Source organism: Leptopilina heterotoma, unplaced genomic scaffold, assembly GCF_015476425.1.
Source record: "Leptopilina heterotoma isolate Lh14 unplaced genomic scaffold, ASM1547642v1 Lhet_83, whole genome shotgun sequence".
NCBI lineage: Eukaryota > Metazoa > Arthropoda > Insecta > Hymenoptera > Figitidae > Leptopilina > Leptopilina heterotoma.
This window is the reverse complement of record NW_025111188.1, coordinates 137,376-160,581: the sequence shown is the minus strand read 5'-3', so window position 1 is coordinate 160,581 and position 23,206 is coordinate 137,376. Positions and strand designations below refer to the sequence as shown.

Below are 23,206 nucleotides of genomic sequence, written 5' to 3'. Positions count from 1 at the left end.
GGTGTTGCTCAAGCGATGGACCAGCGAGCACTGGGCGAAGAGAAGCGGCTCCCCTCCATGTCTACTTCCTTGCATGGTGGGGGGTCGCTTCTCTTAACTTCTCATTTGTATTTAACCAAAATTCATAAATATCTTACGATAATAACTTTTTTGAAAATTATATTAATACATTTAGAAAAACAAATAATTTTACTATTTAATAATAAATAATAAAAATAAATATAAATAATACAAAAATGAATAAATAAAAAAATAGAAAAATATTAAATATTAAATATTAAGAAATTAATAGATATATTTTAATTTCATGTAGAATATTGTCAAGAATATATCTGTGTATACATATTGAACTATTAAGGTAAGGATTATCGATTTAGATGATGGTAAGATATTACACGTTACACTTGTGAAATCCAATGGAGCTATTGATGAAAGATTACTCCCTTGTGATATTGTGGCAACTAAAACAGATCGTTGCAAGTAAATTGCTTTGGTCATTTTATGGTAACTTTCATTAGATTTCCTAGATAGCAGTTGCGAAATAGTTTTCGCAACAGAAATTCAAAATAACTCCTCGAGCGAAATTAATTTTCATTTCAATAATTTATTTGTAATGTTACTCAACCATTTAATGAACATATTATCATTCGATGTAAATAGCATGTATGTGAGTTCTACTGTTACAAACTCAGTCGAAATTAAAATTAGACATCAATTAATTCACCATCGAGGGATAAATATTAATTAAGTTTATTAGAAAAGTTTTAAGAGTTTTTTTTTTAATTACTTCTATGTTGTGAATAGATTTGCTTTAATTATATCTAAACAAATATTTATTTAGTACAAATACGAGTACAAATACAAGTTCTCTTGTAAATATAATTATTACAATAAATATAATAAATATAAAAATAAATATAAAAATGAATTTATTAACGAATAAATAATAAATAAAAGTGAATATTTTGTATTTACTTATATATTTATATTTATTTTTTATTCGTAAGCTCGATTGTAATTTAAATAAAAAAAATTCATGTAAAAGAAATAATAAACATAAATGAATGTATTAAAAAATAAAATGTGAAAATAAATAAATATGTACATACATAAATAATTATAAATATTTGGTTTTTATTTTTTAATTTTTTTTTATTCGTAATCCCGTTTTGCATTTAAATAAAAATTTAAATAAGAGAAATAATAAATGAAAATAAATGTATTAACAAATAAAAAATGAAAATAAATAAATAATAGTAAATATTTTGAATTGATTTATATATTTCTTTTTATTTTTTATTCTTAAGTCGGTTCAGAGTTTAAATAAATAATTAGTAAAATTTCCAAAGTATTTGAACTGAAAAAAAATATTTCTTTTTATAATTCCAAACATCTGTTCAAACACATCACTGAAGGAGAATGTTAAAGCAATGTTTAGTAAAGGCTTTGAGGAAATTTAACGCTTTAGTAGCTGAAATAGATATCTGTCTAGAATATGTTGTTAAATTCTAATCTAACAACAACATATCGAGATATTTGAATTCTGATTTGCATATAGGATTTGCCTATTGCTACAAATTTGCTAGAGATCCAAAATGGATTTATCTGTCATCAACAGAAACACAGTTGACACTTTGAAATGAAGATTGAACTAATTGGACGGGATATAATGTTGTACGCTTAAGGCAATTTAGATCAAGTGTATCTAAAATATTCTTCACCAATTTTTTTTTTTCTTTTTGTAAACAAATGAAGAAAAATATAAGTTTAAATATAACTTTAATTTATAAGCAAAATGTCAAAAATATAAAAATTTGCATCAAAATTATTCTGATAAGAAATCATGTGGAGAATAAATTATTTACATTATATGGATGAATATGTCACGTGTCCTTAAAAATTATAATAAAAAAAATTTAAACTGTACGGGGATTATAATTGAAATTGTCTTATTTATTGAATTGACAATTTGATAAAAAATTTGGTAAATGTTAAGTATTTTGTATTTTAATATAAAGTGTATAAAGAAAAAAAATGGCCGAAGAGAAGAAAAATTTGTTATGCGAACAATTTGTGCATTTTAAGTTTCTGTAAAATGTAGACATCAATCTCAAAGGATTTTGTACCGGCAACTTTCATGACTCGGCGTCTAACAAGAAATATTATATTATTTTATATCTTTTACATCTCTCTTCGTTGTTGAAATATGTGATTTTTCTTTTTAGTTTTTAGGTCAACGGGGTATTTTAATATTTTTTGAATATACAATATTTTTTTTTTTTTTGGAATTAAAACCCATTTCGTAATGAATTCATTTCATTTATCTTGGAACATATAATTAATAAGTCAGGCAGTAGATTTTTCTTTATTATTTTTTATATACTTGTCTTTTTATTTTTAATATTTAAATATATTATATTTTTTTAATTTTTCGTTACTAATTATTATTATTATTATTATATTAAATTTTCAGTATTATTATTTAATTTCGTAATAAATTAAATTTATTCATTTGGAAGAAATAATTGCGATAATTTACGTAGAATTCAAATTGAAAAGGAAACATTTAAATTCGATTCAGCTTTACAAACAGATGTTTTTTTTTGCGCAAGAAATAAATGTGAATAAAATTTCATATACAAATATTAGGGGAAAAAAATTTCTTTAAAAAAAACTGTATTTTGAATTAATATAATAGATTTTGTGTGGGCAAATATTTTTTTTATTGCGAAATTCGTGCGTATATAACGTAATTATTTCTTTTGTGTCATTCTAAACATATTTTTTTAATGACAGCTGTGAGAATATTTGATGAATGAAGGAAGTGAAAGAAAAGAAAGCATACTGAAAGAATTGACCTCATTATTGATGATTCTTGAGTATATATTTTTTTGTATACTTTCGCAAGAAAAGATTTATGAAGTTTCTAACTTTTAAAGATATCCTATAGAAATTTCCCACAAGTTATTGGGAAATGGCGAATACAAAAAAAAAAAGAATGAATGAATGAAAAATCGAGAACAGGCCATCAATTTGTTTATATAGAAGCGAAAAAAAAATGCACAATGGAAATTTTTAATTTTTGTAGAAGAAACTCTTCTCTTTTTTTTTCTTTTTTATAATCTTATAGGAAAAAAATAAGTAATTATATTTCTATTTCGAATTGTTTTTTTCTATTTCTATTCAAAATTATTTTTTACATTTCTAAAATGGTTTTTTATACAAAATAAAATAATAATAATAGTAATAATAATAATAATAATAATAATAATAATAATAATAATAATAATTATTATTATTATTATTATTATTATTATTATTATTATTATTATTATTATTATTATTATTATTATTATTATTATTATTATTATTATTATTATTATAAATAAAATGATTGTTTTTCATAAAAGCAGGAAATAAAAAGAAATTGTAAGAAAGCAATATTATTTTACTTTTCGAATAATTTCTTTTAAAAATAATCAAAATTACTATGCAGATGAGAGACGATAAGATTGAGACAAGTGAATTAAATTATTTACTGACCTATATATTAATAATTCATAATCGATAATATTTGTTTTTGAAAAATGAGGAGAAATATATATTAACAGCCACTGAATGGTATATAACTTCACTTGTATCGTTTCTCTTGCAAGAAATAACTTTCATAATGCAACTTATTGTTTCCCATTTCTCATTCTCATTGTTTGTACTCTTTCTCGGTAAGTCAAAAAATTACATTAGTTATTGTGCGACGATTTGAAAAAAAATTACTCGTGAATAATGTTTTTATTTGAATCAAACTTTAATTAAAATTAATTTATATTTAATAATTTTATTTTATTAATTTATCAAATTTGTTTCAGTTAGTCAAAAATAACTTGAGACTTATTTTTTCCCTTTCCTTAATAATTATTTTATACTTCTTTATTTTATTATTTATTTCACTTAATAATTTTATTAATAAATAATAGATTTTAATTTTTAAATAAATTTTAAAAGATTTTAATTTAAAAAATTATACATTTAAAAATAAATTAATAATAATTTGTTTCTCTTTTCTTTTTAGTTCAAGGAGTTTTGAGTTCTCAGAAGGCAGAAAAATGTTTCCTCGATTTTGACAGTGGTCCCGATGAAGATTTTACTGTTAATTATTGGTTTAATAAAACTGCCGGGCAATGTGAAAATTTCTGGTATGGAGGAAGTGGTGGCAATGAGAATAGATTTGAAAAATTAGACGATTGTATAAATATCTGCGATTCTGGTAAAGTTGGATAAAAATATTTTTGGAATTTAATTTGAAATAACTTTTTTTATATAGTTAATTTAGTAATAAAAACGTTACGTGGGATTCGAGTGAGTAGTAGGCAAGGAGAAGCGTCCCCCCACCACGCGAAGAAGAGTGGGAAGGAGGTGCGCATGGTGGGGGGCCGCTTCTCTCAGTCTCGTACTCGTTAGTTTCTCTCTTACATAGAATTCATTAATTATACCTACTTTTATTATAATTTTCTATAAAATTATTGTATAATTATTATATTGCTTCCTCATGGAGAAAGTATTTTATTATTATTATTTTTTTAAAATTATTTTTCTATTATTATAATTGTATTATTATTTTACTTTATAATATTATTTATTACAGACGAGGAAGAAGTTCCTCCTGAATTGTTACCTAAAGAGGGTAAGTCTTTTTACTAAAAAAATTTTTAAATATATATTTTCTCGATCATTAAAAAATATTTTTTTTCTCGTTGTTTTTCTTTTATTTACAAAAATTAATTTTTAAATTCTCAATAAACCTGTAAATTGTAACTAAAATAAGGAAAATTTTATTCAAAGTATGTTTACTGAAATGGGATTCCGGTCGTTATGAGAATTGGTCATTAAAATTCGCATATAATCAAGAGAATGGAATATGCGAGGAATTTTATTATGGAGGACGAGGTGGTAACGGAAACAGATTTCAAACTTATGAAAACTGTATAGATCACTGTGAACCCAGTGAGTTCTTTTTTTCAAAATTTTCTAAAACTTTTAATCTCAATGTGAAACTTCAATTTAAACTTACATTTTCTGTTTAATTCAGTGGACGAAGGTGCGATTCTCCAACAGCACAGTAAAGAAGGTAATTTATATTTTCAAAAATTACTGAAATCAAAGAAAAACTTTTATTTTTGCGTAAAAAAATAAAAAGTAAATTAAAAATTTTTTTTATTTTTGTGTAAAGAAATAAAAAACAATTAAATAAAAATTTATTTTACAGATTGTCTGCTTGAGATTAATAATGGTGATGGTGCCGATTGGAAGGAATATTATGGTTTTGATAAAAATGAAAATAAATGTATTCCCTTTTTCTATGGTGGAAACGGCGGAAATGGAAATAGATTTAATACAGAAAAAGCATGCAGATGGTTCTGTAAAAAATGAGTAAAATTATTTTCTATGAAAATATGGAAGAGAAATTATTTTTTATAAGAAAAAAGGATAGATTGTAATAAACAATAAAAATATTTTTTCACTCGTCGTATTTTTTATATAGTTTATTTTTAAATACACTAACAATAGAATATTAATTAAAGAGTAAATTTCTTTTTCCCTCTCATTTTTGTTCAGTTTTATCTAATTAATGATGAAACATTCAGTTTTTCCACTTTAATAAAATTTCGTATAAAAAAAATATATAAAAATACTAAAGAAGGTACATTGTCAGTAAATGAATTAATATCAAAAATTTCATTAATTTTTCACTTCAATTACTGCGTGCTAAAAAATAAAATTCAACTTTATGATTCGTTAATGCATCCTAAAAGTTCGTTTCATCAAAGGGAGAGAAATTTTTGTTTTTTTTTTTTTGTCCGAAATTTATAATTCAAAATACAACAATTTATTTATTTTATTCTGTTATATATAAAATACAGAGAGAAAAATATTTTTTTTTCATCAAAATTACTAACGAAATTTCGAAAATAATTTTGATTCTAGTGTACAATTTGAGAGAAGAATACAGAAAAGGATATACTATTATATTAGGAAGTAAATTGAATAAAAGCTTCCAACTGAAGTGTCATCATGCTTTCAAATTCTATAAGTGTTTTAAAATTTAAATCCATTTGGAAAAATTCTAAAAGGACAAAAGAAATTTCATTTCGACTATTCAATAATTGATTTTGAAACTAACAACTAGATTTTGTAATAAAAGAATGTTGAAACCATTTTCGAAGACTTATTACAGTTCTTTGAAAAATTTTATCCTTTCTTTATTTTTTTAATTTAATTTTTTATTTTTATTTCCACTTTTATTTTTTCTTTCTTTGTTTATTTTAAAATATACGGGCGAAAAGTCAATTCGTACATATAAATATCTACGAAGTGTACAAAATTAAAAATTTTATGTTTTTATTTTTTATTCCATCATTTCTTTTTTTTTTCTTTATTTCAAGAGCTGAAATTTAAAAAAAATGTAAATTGAATAAAATTCGAAATTAACCGGAATTAAAAATGGTGTTAAACAAAAAAAAACTCTTCAGAAGTACCTCAATTAAAATTTCTCTCACTCTACAAAAAAAAATTAACCATGTTTGTGTAAAATTAAAAAAAAAATTCAAAAGTCGTAAACTCCTGATTTATGTTGCATGATACATAATTGAATCTACAAATTAGTCTACACATACATATATATATAAATCGTGTGGTTTTCCCTCTCACTCTGTAAAAGCACAAGTCCTTTAGAAAATACGAAACTGGAAGTTATCTGGAGAACAAAAAAAAAAAAAAAATTCTACCCCCGTCAGATCCAAAGGTTTATTAACTTAAAAGCTAACAAGGTGCAATGTATAGTAATTCTACTTGCAATATAAAGATGAATGTCTGAAACCTGCTTTTCACATAAAGTGCAATTTGTCCTATTTAAAAATGTATTCCTTTAAATGCTCGAGAATCGTAAATATATCTTATTGTGAATTTTATAAATTTTATAAATTTTATAAATTTTATATATTTTATAAATTTTATATTTTCGACTTTTTCTTCTTTCTTCATGCCCTTCAAAAGCAAAAATTTAATAAAAATATTCCTTTGTACTATCAATATTAATTTTCTAAAATATTTCTCTATTAGTAATTTAGTAGTGAAATTGATATTCATGATCCAACCGGATGGATGAAAATTATAATTAGCTTCCCAATATCGTCTGTTTACATTTATGAATTAATCGATACATTAGACATAAATTATTAAAATCTGTTCCAAATGTAATTCACCTTCGAATTAATAATAATTATGTAATATAGTTGATATTTTTAATGTTTTACATTTTAATATAAACATATTAAACATTAATTATAAATTAATTATTAATATATTAATTTTAAAAACAATTATTCTCAGAAATACAATTATTTTTAACAATTTTGATAAAATTCTTTATAAAAATTAAATTATTTTTTTCAATATAATTTCAATTAAATTACTCGATTAATTTAATTATTTTCAGTTTAAAATGTTAAGTTTACTTATTTTTGATTAGTCATCGAAATGAGTTATCAACTCAAAAAAAGGACACATTCATTCAAGGCAACCATTTAAATGTTTATATCTCAATTTTTTTCATCGGATTTTTAATTTCTTTGGACAAAAAATAATTTTTTTTTAACTTTTTTGGATTTTTTTATTTTACTTTTTGTCCGAATATCGATTTTATTATTTTGACCATTGAATTTCGCTAAAAAAATGACTATAAAAATTATAATTTTATAGAAGATTTAAATCATTTTCTAGATATAGTTAAAAATGAAGACGAACACTCCCCTTGATTAAAATAAAATTTAAATAAACTTAATTAATTTTAATTAAAATAAAATTTAAATAAACTTAATTAATATTAATTAAAAATAAAATTTAAATAAACTTAATTAATTTTCCCCTAATTAGCGAAGAGAGGAGAATTAAATGTTTTTGGAAAAATGCAAAAAAAAAAAAAAAATGTTGAGGTTTGAGTAAAAAATCTCAAGAAAGATTAGCCCAGAAAAGTTTTATTTATAGTATAAAATAAAAAAGAAGTATAAGAGGAGAATTAAGAATAGAAATAGACAGTGAGTTCGTGTGAGGCAAGTTAACATTCGTTTCTCTAAAAGTTTTTCAAAAAAGTGCTATTTTTTTCTCAATATAGAGACACTTAGATTCCATTTGTGTTTCTCACGTAACGCTTGTAATAACACACCACTTGCCGAGTGGTTAAAACTTCTGAAGAGTTAGCGAGACGTGCTTTATAAAAAACGACCTTAGCATTTTTTATCCCCCTTTCTCTCTCCAAACCGAAATTAAAGAAATTTAAAACATAAATTTTAAAAAATGTCCTCAACATCTCTATTAACTCTCGAAATTAGAAAAAAAATTTCTTTTATATTTTTTACAATTTTTTCTTAAAAAAAAAATTTTTTTTTTCTCTTAAATTAACAAAACTGAAATTCGAATCTTCAAAAAAGAATTCATTTTCATTTCTTTCTCTTAAATTATTAACTATTATTTATTCGTACTATAAACAATTTTTAGTTCTATCTTTGATGGGAGAACAAACTTTCCTTCCCAGGAGTAAAAAAAAAATCATTTCCTTTTTTTTTATTTTCTGAATCTTTCTATATTTTGCAACTGACCTTTACTAGAAAGTGTCTAGGGGTTATGAAAATAACTTCTTCGCACCAATTGAATCGACATATATCTACACCTTCTGGAAAATAAATATACAACGTGAGAATGAGATGTTTTATTCATTTAGTCACTGATGAAAAAGTGGCAGAAAAATAAGTTCATCACAACAAAAACTTGTTTCTTTATAAAAAGAGGAAGGAAAATGAGACAGCAAAAAATTTTGATAGATGGAAAGAAATTCATAATTTAAAAATGTTATACGATTACAAATCTTCACGCCAAAAAGAAAAAAGTAAATTTTTCTCTTTTTACTCTATTAATAGTCAACAAGTTCTAATTTTAGAAGATTTCTTTCCTTCTGCAACAATTTCTCCTCTTGTATACGGAAACTAAAGTATTTTTTCCCTAAATCTTTAATTAATTTTTACTTTAAATTTTTAATTATTTTTTAAATTATTTTTTTAATTAATTTTTTAATTATAAAAAAGCTTTTGTGGGATAAAATAAAATTTCTCCACTTGAGAACGCCAAGATCGCCACTAGATGGCGAGAAATCTGATTTTATCGACTAATCCGACATCTGACGGTGACCTTGGCGTTCTCAGGTGGAGAATAGAATTTTCATCTTCAATCTCAAGATATTCGTAAATAATCGTAATTCTAGAATTATTTATAATCAAATTTATAGAGTTTGCCAATTAATATAAACGTATTTTAATTTTAAATGTACTTTTCTCATCGATAATTTTATTGTCTTTTATTTTTTTTTCTTTGAGTTAATTTGTTCACTTAAATTGTTTTTTAAAATTTAAATTTTTGTTTTAATAAAGCATTAGTGACTTTTTTAACGAAATATGTCTGAAGTCTTTTATATAAATGTTTAATGATGAAAAATTCCGATCAATATGTGACAAAATACTGTGAGTGACGTTTGAAAGTCAATAAAATGATATTAATCTCGTTGACTTGATTTCGAAAAATTTCATAAAACTTTGTATTTCACGTTTTTCAATTAAATGGACATTTGATATGTAGATTCTATTAAAAAGGGGAACAAATTTTAAAATATAAAAAAAAAACGAAATAATTCTATTGTTTTTAATAAATTATATCAATAACAAGTAACAATAAATAATTTTCGATTTATTTCTGAAAACTTAATTTTTTATAAACTTTCTTTCAATATTTAATTTAATCCCACTATACATACTTGTCTAAGTATTTCATTCAATTTATTGCGTATATATTTATTTTTTAAATATTTAAATATCACGCCCGCCCGTATGTATAGCTTTGGACAAATAAATAAATATTTAATTTAATTTCCTGTATAGCCTTTTTCAAACACTGAATTATATTCAATATTTGATATTTAATTTAATAAAAAAAGAGTAATAATTAGATTAAAATAGCGAAAGTCGATAAGTTCTTTTAATTAATGAATAGATTTTAAATAAATTTGAAAAAAGAGTAATAATTAGATTTAAATAGCGAAAGTCGATAAGTTCTCTTTAATTAATGAATAGATTTTAAATAAATTTGATAAAATTTGTCGAAAAAAAAAAATTTAACGAAAAAACGGGAATAAGGAGAAAAAAAATTGCATTTTCCAAAAGGTTTTTACGTCTTATTTGGGATTTACCTGAAAGCATTGTAGATCCCTTAAAATCATTTGTGTCAAAGAGACAGAGGAGAAATCTCGTCTGGGGAGCTTTCGGAACAAGAAATGGCGAAGCCTGAAGGGAAAATTCCCAACTGGCCATATCGGAACAGTCAAGTCAAAAACAAATGTGAAAAATCCAATGCCCAAAGATATAATTTAAATGATTAATATCCCAATTTTTGTGCGCTTTTTTTCTCTTTTCTTTTTATTTATTTTTACTTCTTTTTTGATAATTCTTTATCAAATTTCTATTTTAATATTTTTCTCCTATTTTAACATTTTTACCGCTATTTTAATATTTTTCTCCTCATTTATTATATTTTTACGATAATCATAATTTCATATTTTTATTCGGAATTTAATATTTTTTATTTCTATTTTATTATTTATACACCTATTTTAATATTTTTTCTCCTAAATTAATAATATTTTTACTTCCATTTTATTAGTTTTACACCTATTTTAATATTTTTCTCCTAAATTAAAATTTCTACATCTGTTTTAATATTTTTACCCCTAAGATAATATTTTTACTTTTATTTTAATATTTTTTCTCCTAATTTAATATTTTTACTCTGAATTTAATATTTTTCTTCTATTTTATCATTTTTACATCTATTTTAATATTTTTTCTCCTAATTTAATATTTTTACTTCTATTTTAATATTTTTACTCCTAATTTAATATTTTTTCTCTCTAAATTTGAATTAGGAGAAATGTTTACTAATCTCTAAATTTGTGACTGACTTTTTGCATTTTAATTAGTAAATTTTACTAATAAATAGTAATTTCTACTAATTTATTAGTAAAATTTCATAATACTCCCATTTTTATATTTTTATTTCTATCTTAATATTTTTATAGTCCTCCTATCTTACTATTTTTCTCCCAATTTAAATATTTTTACCTCTATTTTAATGCTTTTCTCTTATTTCATTATTTTTACTCCACTCTTAAAATTTTTACACAAAAATTCATATTTTTTACAATAAAATTTATTGTTTAAGATTTAAACTAAATTTATTAGATTTCGAAAGTATTTTTTTAGGTATAAAAAAAATTCTTTAGATTTAAAAAATATTTTTTAAGATTTAAAAAAAATTCTTTACATTTGAAAAAAATTTTTTAGACTTAAAAAAATTTATTTAATTGCAAAAAGAAGGGGAAAATATTTCGAAAAAAATATCTTGGTCTATATTATACAGTTCAACCTGACATTAAAGTAAAGTGTAAAGTAAAGTTTAGTGTGGGAGTCAAAAAGCTTAATTATAGTTGGGTAAAATAGTTGCAGATGAATTGGAGCACAAATATGTCATAAATCTCTCTCTAGTGATAATGGACAATTCTTATCCCTTGGAAAAGGGATAATTTTCCCTCTTTGAAGACAGAAATGTCCCCTCTTAAAGTTACAACTGTTTATTTTTCCCTCATTCCATTAACGTTAATTACACGTTTATTCACGATCCAATTCCCGCATATTTAAAAATGTCATCTATTTCTCACTCGACTGAAAATAATAATAATAATTTACTGTTTTTATTTATAATATTTATTTTTTTTTTTGTGGTAAATTTTCTTCGTTTGTGAAATTAAAGTTAGATTTTCGTTTATTTATTTATTTTTTTTTTGTGATAAGTTTTCTTCGTTTGTGAAGTTATGGTTAGTCTTTTTGAATTGAGATACAATTTAGAAAGGTAATTAAAGCATTTACGAAAAAGAAATTAATGAACTTGTGGCTGTAATTTTTTTTAATCGTTTTTAGCTTCTTTAGTTTTTTACATATTTTTGAAGTGTTTTAGCTTTTTTTTTAGTTTTTTATTTTTTGCTATTTTTTAGTTTCTTTCGACTTTATTTGGTTTATTTTCAACAAAAATACTTTTAACTTAAGTCTATTTATGAATAATAAAATTTTAGAACAATAACAGAATGAATAAATAAAAATTATTATTTCTAGTAATTTTTTTTTTACTCAGTAAATTTTGAAGCGTTTTCCATTTTCAAAGTAAATTTTACTAATACGTTCAAAGTAAATTTTACCAAGACAAACAAATTTGCACAAAATTTAATCTGAAGCTTAATACACGATAACGGGTTTAGAATGATTTAGTGAGTGCTAAATGGGTGTCAATCACACGATTTCCAAATTTATGCTTTAGACAAACATGCCAAGTACTAACAAATCTCGATTTATAAGAAAATTAATTTTTTTAATTCTTCTATATTATATTTATGTAGAAACAAAATTACAGAAAAAATTATTTTTTTAATTTTTCTATATATTTAAATAGAAAAGAAATTATAAAAAAAATTTTAATATTAAAAATCGCGTAAAGGTCCGTAAATTTGCTTCAAGTCCGTAAAAGTCTGTTTTTTTTTTAAAAAGGTCCGTAAAGTCCGTAATTTGATAGAAAAAGGACAAAAAGATCGTAAATTGTACGACATAATTTGGAGAATTTTAGAGAAATTACAAATGATTGCAGAAATTCAATTATTTTCAAAAATAATAAAATTCTTTCCAGAAATTCAATATCGTTTTAAAATTTTTGAAAATTCTAGTCAAAATTTCAATTATTTTTAGAAATAAAATAAAATTCTTCTCCAAAATTTAATTATTTTCAAAAATTTTAATACAATTCTCGGAAAAATTTCAATTATTTTTAAAAATTATCCTCAATTAAATCATTTTTAATATTTATTATTTTAATAAAAATTTCCCAATAGAATTCAATTATTAGAACAAAATTTTAAAAAAATTCTACGCAAACATTTATTTATTTTCATAAAATAATAAAAATTTTCCAGAAATTCAATTATTTACAAATTTTTTTTAGAAATTTCAGCACAATAATTAAATAATTTTCATAAATAATAAAATTTTTACAGAGATTAAATTATTTTCTTAATTTTCCATTATTTCGTACTAAAATTCTTTTCAGGAATTCAATTATTTTCATAAATAATAAAAAATTCATTACACACTTTCAATTATTTTTAATACAAATTTAATCAAATTTTTTAAAAATTTCATGATTCTTGAAAATTTTATTAAAATTAAATTAGTCAAAAGAATTCAATTGTTTAAAAATTTGTTAATAAGATGCTTTATTAGAATTAAAATTATTTATTATTGTACTTAAATACCTAATTAAATTCTAGTTGAATTTTCTATTAAAAGTTGATTTAAAAATGAATTAAATTAAAAATTTTAGATTATAATTGAATATTTAAAGCATTACCTATAGCGTGAATTTTTGCAAATAATTGAATATTTGAAATTAATTTTTTTTTGAGAAAGTTTAATTTTGGATTTTTTTTTTAAATTATTTGTTGCTTTTATTTTCTAATATACATTTAATTGAAGAATTTACGAATATTCAGAATTTCGTAAAATTGAATTTTAAACAAATGGATTTTAAAATTATCGAATAATTTTTTCGAAAATTATTAAAAATGAAGAGTTACAAATTATTGCAGAAATTCAATTATTTTCAAAATAATAATAATTGAAATTTCAATTATTTTTAATAATAAAACTCATGGCAGAATTTCAATTATTTTTAACACAGTTTTAATCGAATTTGTTGAAAAATGTAATTATTCTTAAAAATTGTATTAAAATTTGTCAAAATAATTCAATTTTATAATAATTTATTGATATAATTCTATATATGAGAACTGAATTTTAAGAAACATTCAATTATTGAATAAATTATTTGTTTTTGTATTTAAATAATTTAATTCCCGTAGAATTTTCAAATAAAAATTTATTTGAAAACGAATTTTAGTTAAAATTTTCGATTATAATTGAATATTAAAATTAAAAGCAATATTGCGTGGATTTTGATAAACAATTGAATTTTGAAAAAGTTTAATTGCGGATTATTTTTTTGAAATTATTTAAATTTTTTATTTTTTAATGTACATTTACCTAATTGAAGAATTTACGAACAATCGAAATTACGTAAAATTGAATTTTAAACAAATAGATTTAAAAATTATTAAAGAACTTTTTCGAAAATTATTAAAAATAATTGATTGAATTAAAATTAAAAATTTTTATTTAAAAAGGTATTAGTAAAAATAAAAAAATATTTTCAAAAAGTTTTTTGCTGAAAAGTAATTTCCGTTTTTGAGTTCCATTTTTTTCTGGATGACAAAAAGGATTTTTCTATTTGAAGAAATATTGCGTAAGTGGGGTAAACCGGTCATGTCAAGTACATGATCTACAATCGTATTAAAAAAAAATACTATTTTTAAACATATCATCGATAATCTTAGAACTGCTACATTTTTTCTCTGTCATTTCACAACGCCAAGAAATAGTTACAGTTCCAGCAGTTACAGTTTTTCTGTTCTTTAATGAATTGTTCTTTTCACAAGAGAAAAATTTTGCATCAATAATCTCCATTTGACGTCACAAAAAATTTTTTATTTTTTATTCGCGCTTTTACTTGATTTTTTATTGATTAAAACCGATTTTAGGTCCAAATGATCCTAAAAATCGTAATTTAAAAAAAAAACGGTGCAGAAATATTTAAATATAAATTTTTTTTTTTTAATCTTTGTTCGGAACAGATTTTTAATATTTGTAAACGAAATTTAAACAAATTTAACAAATTTTTTAAATGTTTTAAAAAGTTTCAAACAATTTAACAAATTTTTAAAATGTTTTAAAAAGTTTTAAACACATTTTAGAAAGTTTAAAATAATTGTCAAATAGAATGTTTAAAAGTTTCAAACGAATGAAACGTATTGTGTGAAAAAATTTAATTTCAAAAAGAACATTCTTTAAATAATATAAATGGAAAATAAATTCTGAATAAAATTTTCATTAGACAAGTCCATAACTGGGGTAGAGAATAAATTTTCCCCTTCTAGTAGTCTTAGAAAATTTTTTCCTTGGGCGATGAGCGCAGGAAAAATGGATAGAGGCAAATTCTAATTGAAAGTCAAAAACTAATAAAATTAGTATATTATACACTGAATATAGTAAGATTAATAGTTTATGAATGGTCATTTTTTACCATCGCAAAAAACAAGGGGACGTCAATTTCTCTACATACAAAAGAAAGTGATTAATAAAACGGAATGTTTGGAATTTCGTAGTCTATGTGAATTTCAGCTGAAAGCATTATTATCAGAATGAGATAATGGAACGGGAATTCGAGAAACTCTCGTATGTGAATACTCGCTATATGTGAGAAATTACAATTTAAATTTTAACTTCAATTTTACTCTCAAAGTTATATGCGATATATAGAGTGGAACTTGGATTTATTAAAGTTTTTAACTGTAAACAGTAATTGAATATTATTGTAAGACAAAACATTTTTTTTTATTCTTTTTTGTAGACAATATTTTATTACATATATAAATTCTAAACAATTATCAATTATTCTTACAATATAAACATAATTAGAAATTAACATTTATTATTTATTCAATTATAATTTAATTTTATGATAATTGAATTCGTGAAAATAATTTTATTATTTTGGAATATAATTGAAATTCTTGCGAAGAAGAAGAAGAAATTCTTTTCACAACTTTAATTCGAATTTTATTGAAAATAATTGAATTCTCACAATTTTATCAAAATTATGAGAAAATAAAATATAAATAATAAAATAAATAATATAATAATAAATAAAATATATAAAATTATAAAATTCAATAATTTTATCAAAATTATTGAAAACAATTGAATATTGAATTATATTGGACATAATTGAATTCTTATAATTTGATCAAAATTATTGAAAATAATTCAATTCTTTCGAGGGATTTAAATAAAAATTCTTTAAAAACAATTTAATTCAGGCGAAGAATTTTATTAAAATTTTGAAAAATAATTGAATTCAATTTTTAGAAGAGATTTTATTAAAATTTATTGGAAAATATGAAAAAGAAAATGTGTTACAAAAACTTGAATTTTTATGAAAAATTATACCCAAACTTTTTTAAATAATCCAATTCTTTCGAGGAATTTAAGTAAGAATTCTATTGAAAATAATTGAATTCTAGCAAAAGAATATTTTATAAAATTTTTTTGAAATAATTGAATTTTTGCGAAACAATTGTATTAAAATTTGAATTTAATTGAAATTCTATTAAAAATAATTGAATTTTGACGAAGAACATTACTCAAATTTTGGAAAATAATTGAATTCAATTCTTGGAAGAGAATTTGTCAAAATTTATTGATAAATATGAAAAAATGTTTTGCAAATAATAAAATTGAATTCTTATAAATAATTTTACTAAAATTTTTGAAAATAATTGATTTTTTGCGAAACAATTGTATTGAAATTTGAATTTAATTGAAATTCTATTAACAATAATAGAAATTCAGAACAAGAACTTTATTATTATTTTGAAAAATAATTGGATTGAAATGAAAAATATGAAAAAAATGTTTTGCAAATAATAAAATTAAATTCTTATAAAGAATTTTAATAAAATTTTGAAAAATAATGGAATTAAATTCTTAGAACAGACTTTATCAAAATTTATTGGAAAATATGAAAAAATATTTCGCAAATAATTGAATTCTTATTAAAGAATTTTATCAAAATTTATTGGAAAATATGAAAAAATATTTTACAAATAATTGAATTCTTAATGAAGAATTTTATCGAAATTTTCGAAAAATATTCAATTCTTTTGAAGAATATAATTGAAATTCTATTAAAAATAATTGAATTCAATTACTATAATGAATTTTATCAAAATTTTTTGGAATTATTTAATTTTTTTAAAAAGATTTTAATAAAATTTTTGAAAATTAATTGAATTTAATATTTTTTAGATATTTTATTAAAAAATTATTTGGGAATAATTGAATTCTTTTGAAGGACTTTGATTAAAATTTTTTTAAAAAATTGAATTCTTGTGGAGAATTTTATTATTTATGAAAATAATTGAATTTTGCAAAGAGTTGAATTAAAAACCTCATTTAATTGAAATTCTGTAAAAAATATTTGAATCATGTCGAAGAATTTTATTAAAATTTTGAAAAATAATTGAATTCAATTCTTATAAAGAATTATATCAGAACTTTTCAAAATAATTTATTTCTTTTAAAAGATTTTATTAATACTTTGGAAAGAATTGAATTCCTGCGAAGAATTTTAGTGTATTTATAAAAATAATTGAATTTTCACGAAGAATTGTATTAAAATTCTAATTTAGTTGAAATTCTAGTGCAAAAAATTAACATCTGCCGTAAAGAATTTTATTAAAATTTTGAAAAATAATTATTCAATTATTATGAAAAATTTTATCAAAATTTTTGAAAATAATTGAATTCTTTTTAAAGATTCTATGAGAATTTTTAAAAAACAATGAATTTCTGCAAAGAATTTTATTATTTTGCAAAAATAATTGAATTCTTCTAAAGAATTGTATGCTTCACTATTAAATTTAATTGCAAATTTATTGAAATTTAATTTAAATTCTATTAAAAAATAATCGAATTCTGTCGAAGAACTTTATTAAAATTTTGGAAAATAATTGAATTCAATTCTTATAAAGAAAGAACTTTATGAATAATTTTCAAAATAATTAAATTTTTAACGCAGGAAATTATTAAATCATTAAATTTTTTTCCAGAAATTTAATAAAATTAAAACAAAAACAGTGAAAATATTTTTTTTACTAACCTCAGGATATAAAAGAAGCTTTACCTGTTCATAAAAAAAATTCGAAAACAATACCTAAAATAAATAATATTAAGAATTTATTTCATACATTATGGGAACAAAGAAACAAAAACAGAGTAATAATATTTTTTTACTAAACTCAGGATATAAAAAAAAAGTTGTGTATGTGACATTCAATCTAAAACCTGAGGTTCGACTAAGTCAGAAGCTTATACAAGTAATCCGTTTAACGTTGCATTTTTGCAATCCATATCCTGTTATTTTTTTTATCACCAGTTTTCCCCTTTTTTCAAGTATATATATTTTTTTCAGAAACGAGAAATACAAAAATAAATAAATTAAAGAATAATTAAATTAATAATTCATAATGAGTTATAGTCGCAGGGTGTGATAATAGATTTTCTTACGGCATCACGGAACCCTTACCCAACGAAAATTAATCGATTATTGATTATTATTATTATTATATAGCAGAAGATATAGCCCGATTAGTTATAAAACCATTAATAAACGTATGATAGCAGATAAGAAATGTAATTATAAATTTTTAATAAAATAATTAATATTATCATTTCTAATTATTATTAAATATTTCATTTAAAAAATATTATTTATAATTATTATCAATTATTTTTATATTAAAAATATTACAATTAAAAGTTTATTTACTAATTATCAGATAATTATCATGATTCACAAAGCATAATTAATTAACTATATTATAAAGATCAAAATTTTAATTATACTTTTTGTTTGTAATATTATAATTATATTTGAAAACTAAAATAATTTCTTTGTAACAATTAACAAATGAAATATTTAGTTGGCTCTGAGTAAAATATATTTTTTCCAGATTATTATTATTATTATTTATAATTATTATTTAACACTTTATTCAAAAAATATTATTTATAAATAATTATTATTAATTTTTTAGGTAAAAAATATTATTTATAATAATAGAGTTGAAATTATATATTATTTATAATAATTATTAATTATTTTATTTGACAAATATTATTTAAAAGTTTATTTTTTAATTAACAGATAATGGTAATAATTTATAAAGAATAAATATAATTATTTTAATAAATTATAATAAAAAGATGAGAAAATTTTAATTATTTGTTTATTTATTTATTTAAGTAGTAAACTTATTTGAAACAAATAAAATTTCTAGTTGGCTTTGAGTAAAATATATTTTTCTTCTCTGTGAATAATCTTGTAATTGCTCTACGACTTTTTGATTTATTGAATAAAAATGAAATGAATTTTTTTTTGTTTTGGTAATTTAGTGCAAAAATTTTCATCACGTCATTGTTTCACTATAACTAAAAATTCATTCCTTAAATAGAGTATATGTTATATGTGGCTTTTATATGAGCCAATAAAAGAGATACTTTAGAGAATACAGATGAACTCTTTGCATAATAATTTCATCTTTTGATATGAAATATTCATTATATGTATAGAGCAATATATGCATAACACTGATTAATCACGTGCCAACCATGTTTATTATGGTAGAAAAAAATTTATTAGCCATTTCGATTATTTCATTTTCTTTTCATTTCTTAATTGTTTCATTATTTAAATTTTCTGCTTCATTTTTTTTAACTTTTTAATTGTTTTATTTATAAAAATTTTTTTCTTTTTTATTAAATTTTTCATTTAATTTAAAAAAAAAATTTAATCTTTTAAAATTAATAAAAATTGTATTAATTTTAATTAATTTTATTATTAAAAATTTTAATAAATAATAAAATAATATGCATTATTTGATAATTTTACAAATTTTCATTGTAATTGTAACATTGATATTATAGGTAAATACTTCTATAGAATTTTATCAAATTAGTATGGGATTAAATTATTTTAAATCAATGTTATAATTATGGAATGTCCCTTATTAACAAAATTCATCAATATTTTATTATGTAAAACTGAAAAAATTCATTTTTTATAATTAAACTTATACTAATTATTTACTAATTACTAATTAATTATTTATATTGTTATTTTGTATAATATTATAATTTGTATTTATTATTTTTATTATTATTTTATATATATATAGAAAATAAAATTTAATTTATTTTCTTTTTTCTCTAAAAAAAATATTTTTTTAGAAAACATGACGAATTGAAAATATTTACTACAATAATTCGTTAATTTTTAAGTATACATTTCGCTAATATTTGCCTATTAACAATGTTCATTAATTATAAAAATTTTTATCTCAAATTATGCAAACATTGTGCGTAGAATATTACTGTTATCTAATCGTATACACTTTTAAAAAAACATTTTTTTTCTATAATTACATTTACCAATATTCCCCCGCAAAGGCGTTGCGGGTAAAAGTCAGTAGGTGTTTTGAGTAATTTACGAGCTTAGAATATTGAGTCATTGACATTTAGAACTTGATATATAAACTATATATTGCCAATAAAAAAAAAAATATTTCTCTCGTAAAATTTTATTAAATTTTCGCAATAATAAAAAATTGCACAAAGCGAAATATGTCGCAAAAAGTTATTAAGAATGTAAAATTTTGTTATTGCATTTTAATAGAACAAAAGTTTTAAAAAAATGAAAAAAAAGATTCACTAATAGATGAGTTGTATTCAACAATAAATATGTCAATTTTCGAAGAAAAAAAAAGAATTTCAATTTTTGATGAAAAAAAAAGGAAAAATGAATGAAAAATTTTTATCTTCCATTTGCAATCAATTTCTGTCGGTTTCAATAAATCAAAATACAAAAAAACAGCTGCCAATACTTTTGGAGGGAAAAAAATGAACTTCTCTGCGATCTAGAAAGAAAAGTAAAAAAGGCGGAAATTTTTTTTTTGGTGGATTATGTGAAAAAAAAATTGTTTATCATTTTTTTCGGTTGAAATTCAAAAATACAAACATAATCAAATTCATGCGAGCATCTGCTTCTGTATCTTTCTTTTTTTAATACCATTTTCTATATCTACATCTCAAAATTAGAAGGTTTACGATGAGCAAATCTGCCAGACTGCTCTGTATGTATTATCACCATTTACCATCAACAAATAAATCAATTCGATAAACCCGAACTCCAGAAAGTGTGCTAACAAAGCGCGCATGAGATCAAAGACCACACGTGCAATAAAATGTCCCAAAAAAAAAAATTCTTTAACCTATTTTTTTTTTAATTAACTCAAAATATTTTTTTTTTGTTTTCTAATAATTATTATCATCAATAATAGGTAATAATTTTAATAACTAACAATTTTAATCATCAAATTTAAATTAAAAAATTTAAAGTTAAAGTTAAAGATTCAAATGTTACAACATTTGAATCTTTAACTTTAAATTTCGTGAGGAATATAAAAAAACTTTTTAAACTTTTTGTTCGAAAAGTTTTTTTTTCATTTTTTATCCTAGACTTTTTCCGTTAGGACAGGCCTTGTAATTTCTATAAATTCAAAAACTGTCTAAAATAATTTATAAATAGAAAATATTATACAAAGTTTCTGCATTAGAAGGGGAAAACTTTTTTTTTCTCTAGTTTATTTATTCCAAAAGTGTCGAAAATGAATTCTGAGTACTGTAATATAGAAAAATACAAAGCCTAGAAAAAAAAATTTCCCCCTCGAAAGTTTTTATCTTACAAAACCTTAATAGTAGAAATAATCAAAAAAATAATAATAGTAAACTGGTAAAAAAATAATAATGAGGGGAAAAAGAAGAAAAAGAAAAAGAAAAAAAAGAAGAAAAATAAAATACAAAAAATTACAAGTAATTTATAATTATATGCACAATGTGTGGCAAATTATTAAATTGAAAAATATGAATGGATATAAAAAAAATTTTATACACCTAAAATTTAACGGCTAATTAAAATTCTTATTTAATGAAAGTGTATATAGCTTTATAATATACGGTAAAGAGCCGGAAAGAAAATTTTACACCAATTAAAATCTTAAGGTATCATAAAGCTGCAGGTAATTAATTATAATTCATGAAAATTAGTAAGAAAATATTTTTTTTTTAATCTACAATATTTCACCGAAAAAAAATAAAATCTCAAAGTGAGAAGAAAATTCCGTTTAATAATTATTTTTTCATTTTATTTTCCATATACGAATATTCATCTACAAAAAAGAGGAATTTTTGTTTATATTTAAAAGTTTTTTAACCAAATTTTTAACTAAATTCAAAGACTTTTTCTCACTTCAAAAAAATAGTTTATTCCTTTTTTTCTAACTTCAGAATAACCAGAAAAATTATTTCAATAAATTTTTATAAGGGTATGAAAATTATTTTCTTTCTCCGTTTAATATTAATAATACTTTTTTCACTTTGAATTTATAATATAGTTGAACCTGTTGGAAAGCAACGCGAATTTTTTTCACTTGAAAAAGTTTCGAATTCAATTTTGAATATTATAACGGAAAACAATGTTTAAAAAATTATTTAAATTACAATAATTTAATAATATTCTCGAATTGGGTGAAATTAAGTAATTATTAATCATTTTTATATTATAAAATTTCTATAATTTATTATTATTTAGTGCTAATATTATTAAGGTACTAATATTAATTGATAAAATTAATAATTATGCTAATCATAATAAAATACTAACTATAATTATAGTATTATAATATTTTTAATTACTTAATAGTAATTAAAATACTAATATTAATATAAATAAGAAAAAAGTGATAAAAAAAATAATAAAGAAATAAATAGGGAAAACAAAAAAATAAAATAACAATAAAAAAAAATAAAAATAAAAAAATAACAATAGTGATAGTGTTAACAAAAATTAACTAATAATTAATTAAATTCATTAATTATTATAAATAAGATAAAATTGTATAAAATAACATCGTTTAATAAAAAATGTCTTCTTATATACGAAACTTTGTAAATTTCAAGAAATGGCGCTCCAATTTTGCAGTAAATTTATAATTTTTTCATATAAATTCGACTCACTTAGGGAATTATTATTTTTGAATGTGGAAGAAAAAAGCATCTTGGTTTTTTTTTTGGTATTTTGATTTTTTTTTGTTTTACAGAAAGGAGAAATTTTTTTTGACTTTCGCCATTGGGAGAAACCGTTTTGGATGAGAATCGCGCCGCAACTGACGATTTACACGCAAGAGTACTACCTCCTACCCTCGAGGAATATATCTGCCTCTCTCACCCTCTCAAACTCATTCTCGACAGTCGCTTTACAGCTAACTTTCTCTTATATA

At 21.0% G+C, this 23,206-nt stretch overlaps 2 protein-coding genes across 10 annotated transcripts in view; one reads left to right on the top strand and one right to left on the bottom strand.

Moving 5' to 3' along the window:
• Positions 1-23,206, bottom strand: part of LOC122511487 (neuropeptide CCHamide-1 receptor-like) — a 57,010-nt gene that overhangs the window by 29,269 nt on the left and 4,535 nt on the right. For 2 of the 9 annotated variants that reach the window (XM_043626750.1, XM_043626754.1), the window contains exon 2: positions 5,069-5,148. The exons of 3 other annotated variants lie outside the window; for them this stretch is intronic. The gene's annotated coding sequence lies outside the window, so the exon portion shown is untranslated. Of the gene's footprint in view, positions 1-5,068; positions 5,149-8,651; positions 8,678-22,943; positions 23,125-23,206 lie in introns of those variants that run through there. 4 more of the 9 variants (XM_043626751.1, XM_043626755.1, XM_043626749.1 and 1 more) reach the window with 3 other exon arrangements.
• LOC122511484 (boophilin-G2-like) lies at positions 3,671-10,386 on the top strand. The gene is made up of 7 exons (XM_043626743.1): positions 3,671-3,722; positions 4,070-4,264; positions 4,643-4,681; positions 4,840-5,001; positions 5,087-5,125; positions 5,264-5,411; positions 10,263-10,386. Exons 1-7 carry the CDS (start codon positions 3,671-3,673, stop codon positions 10,384-10,386), a joined length of 759 nt encoding a protein of 252 aa, XP_043482678.1.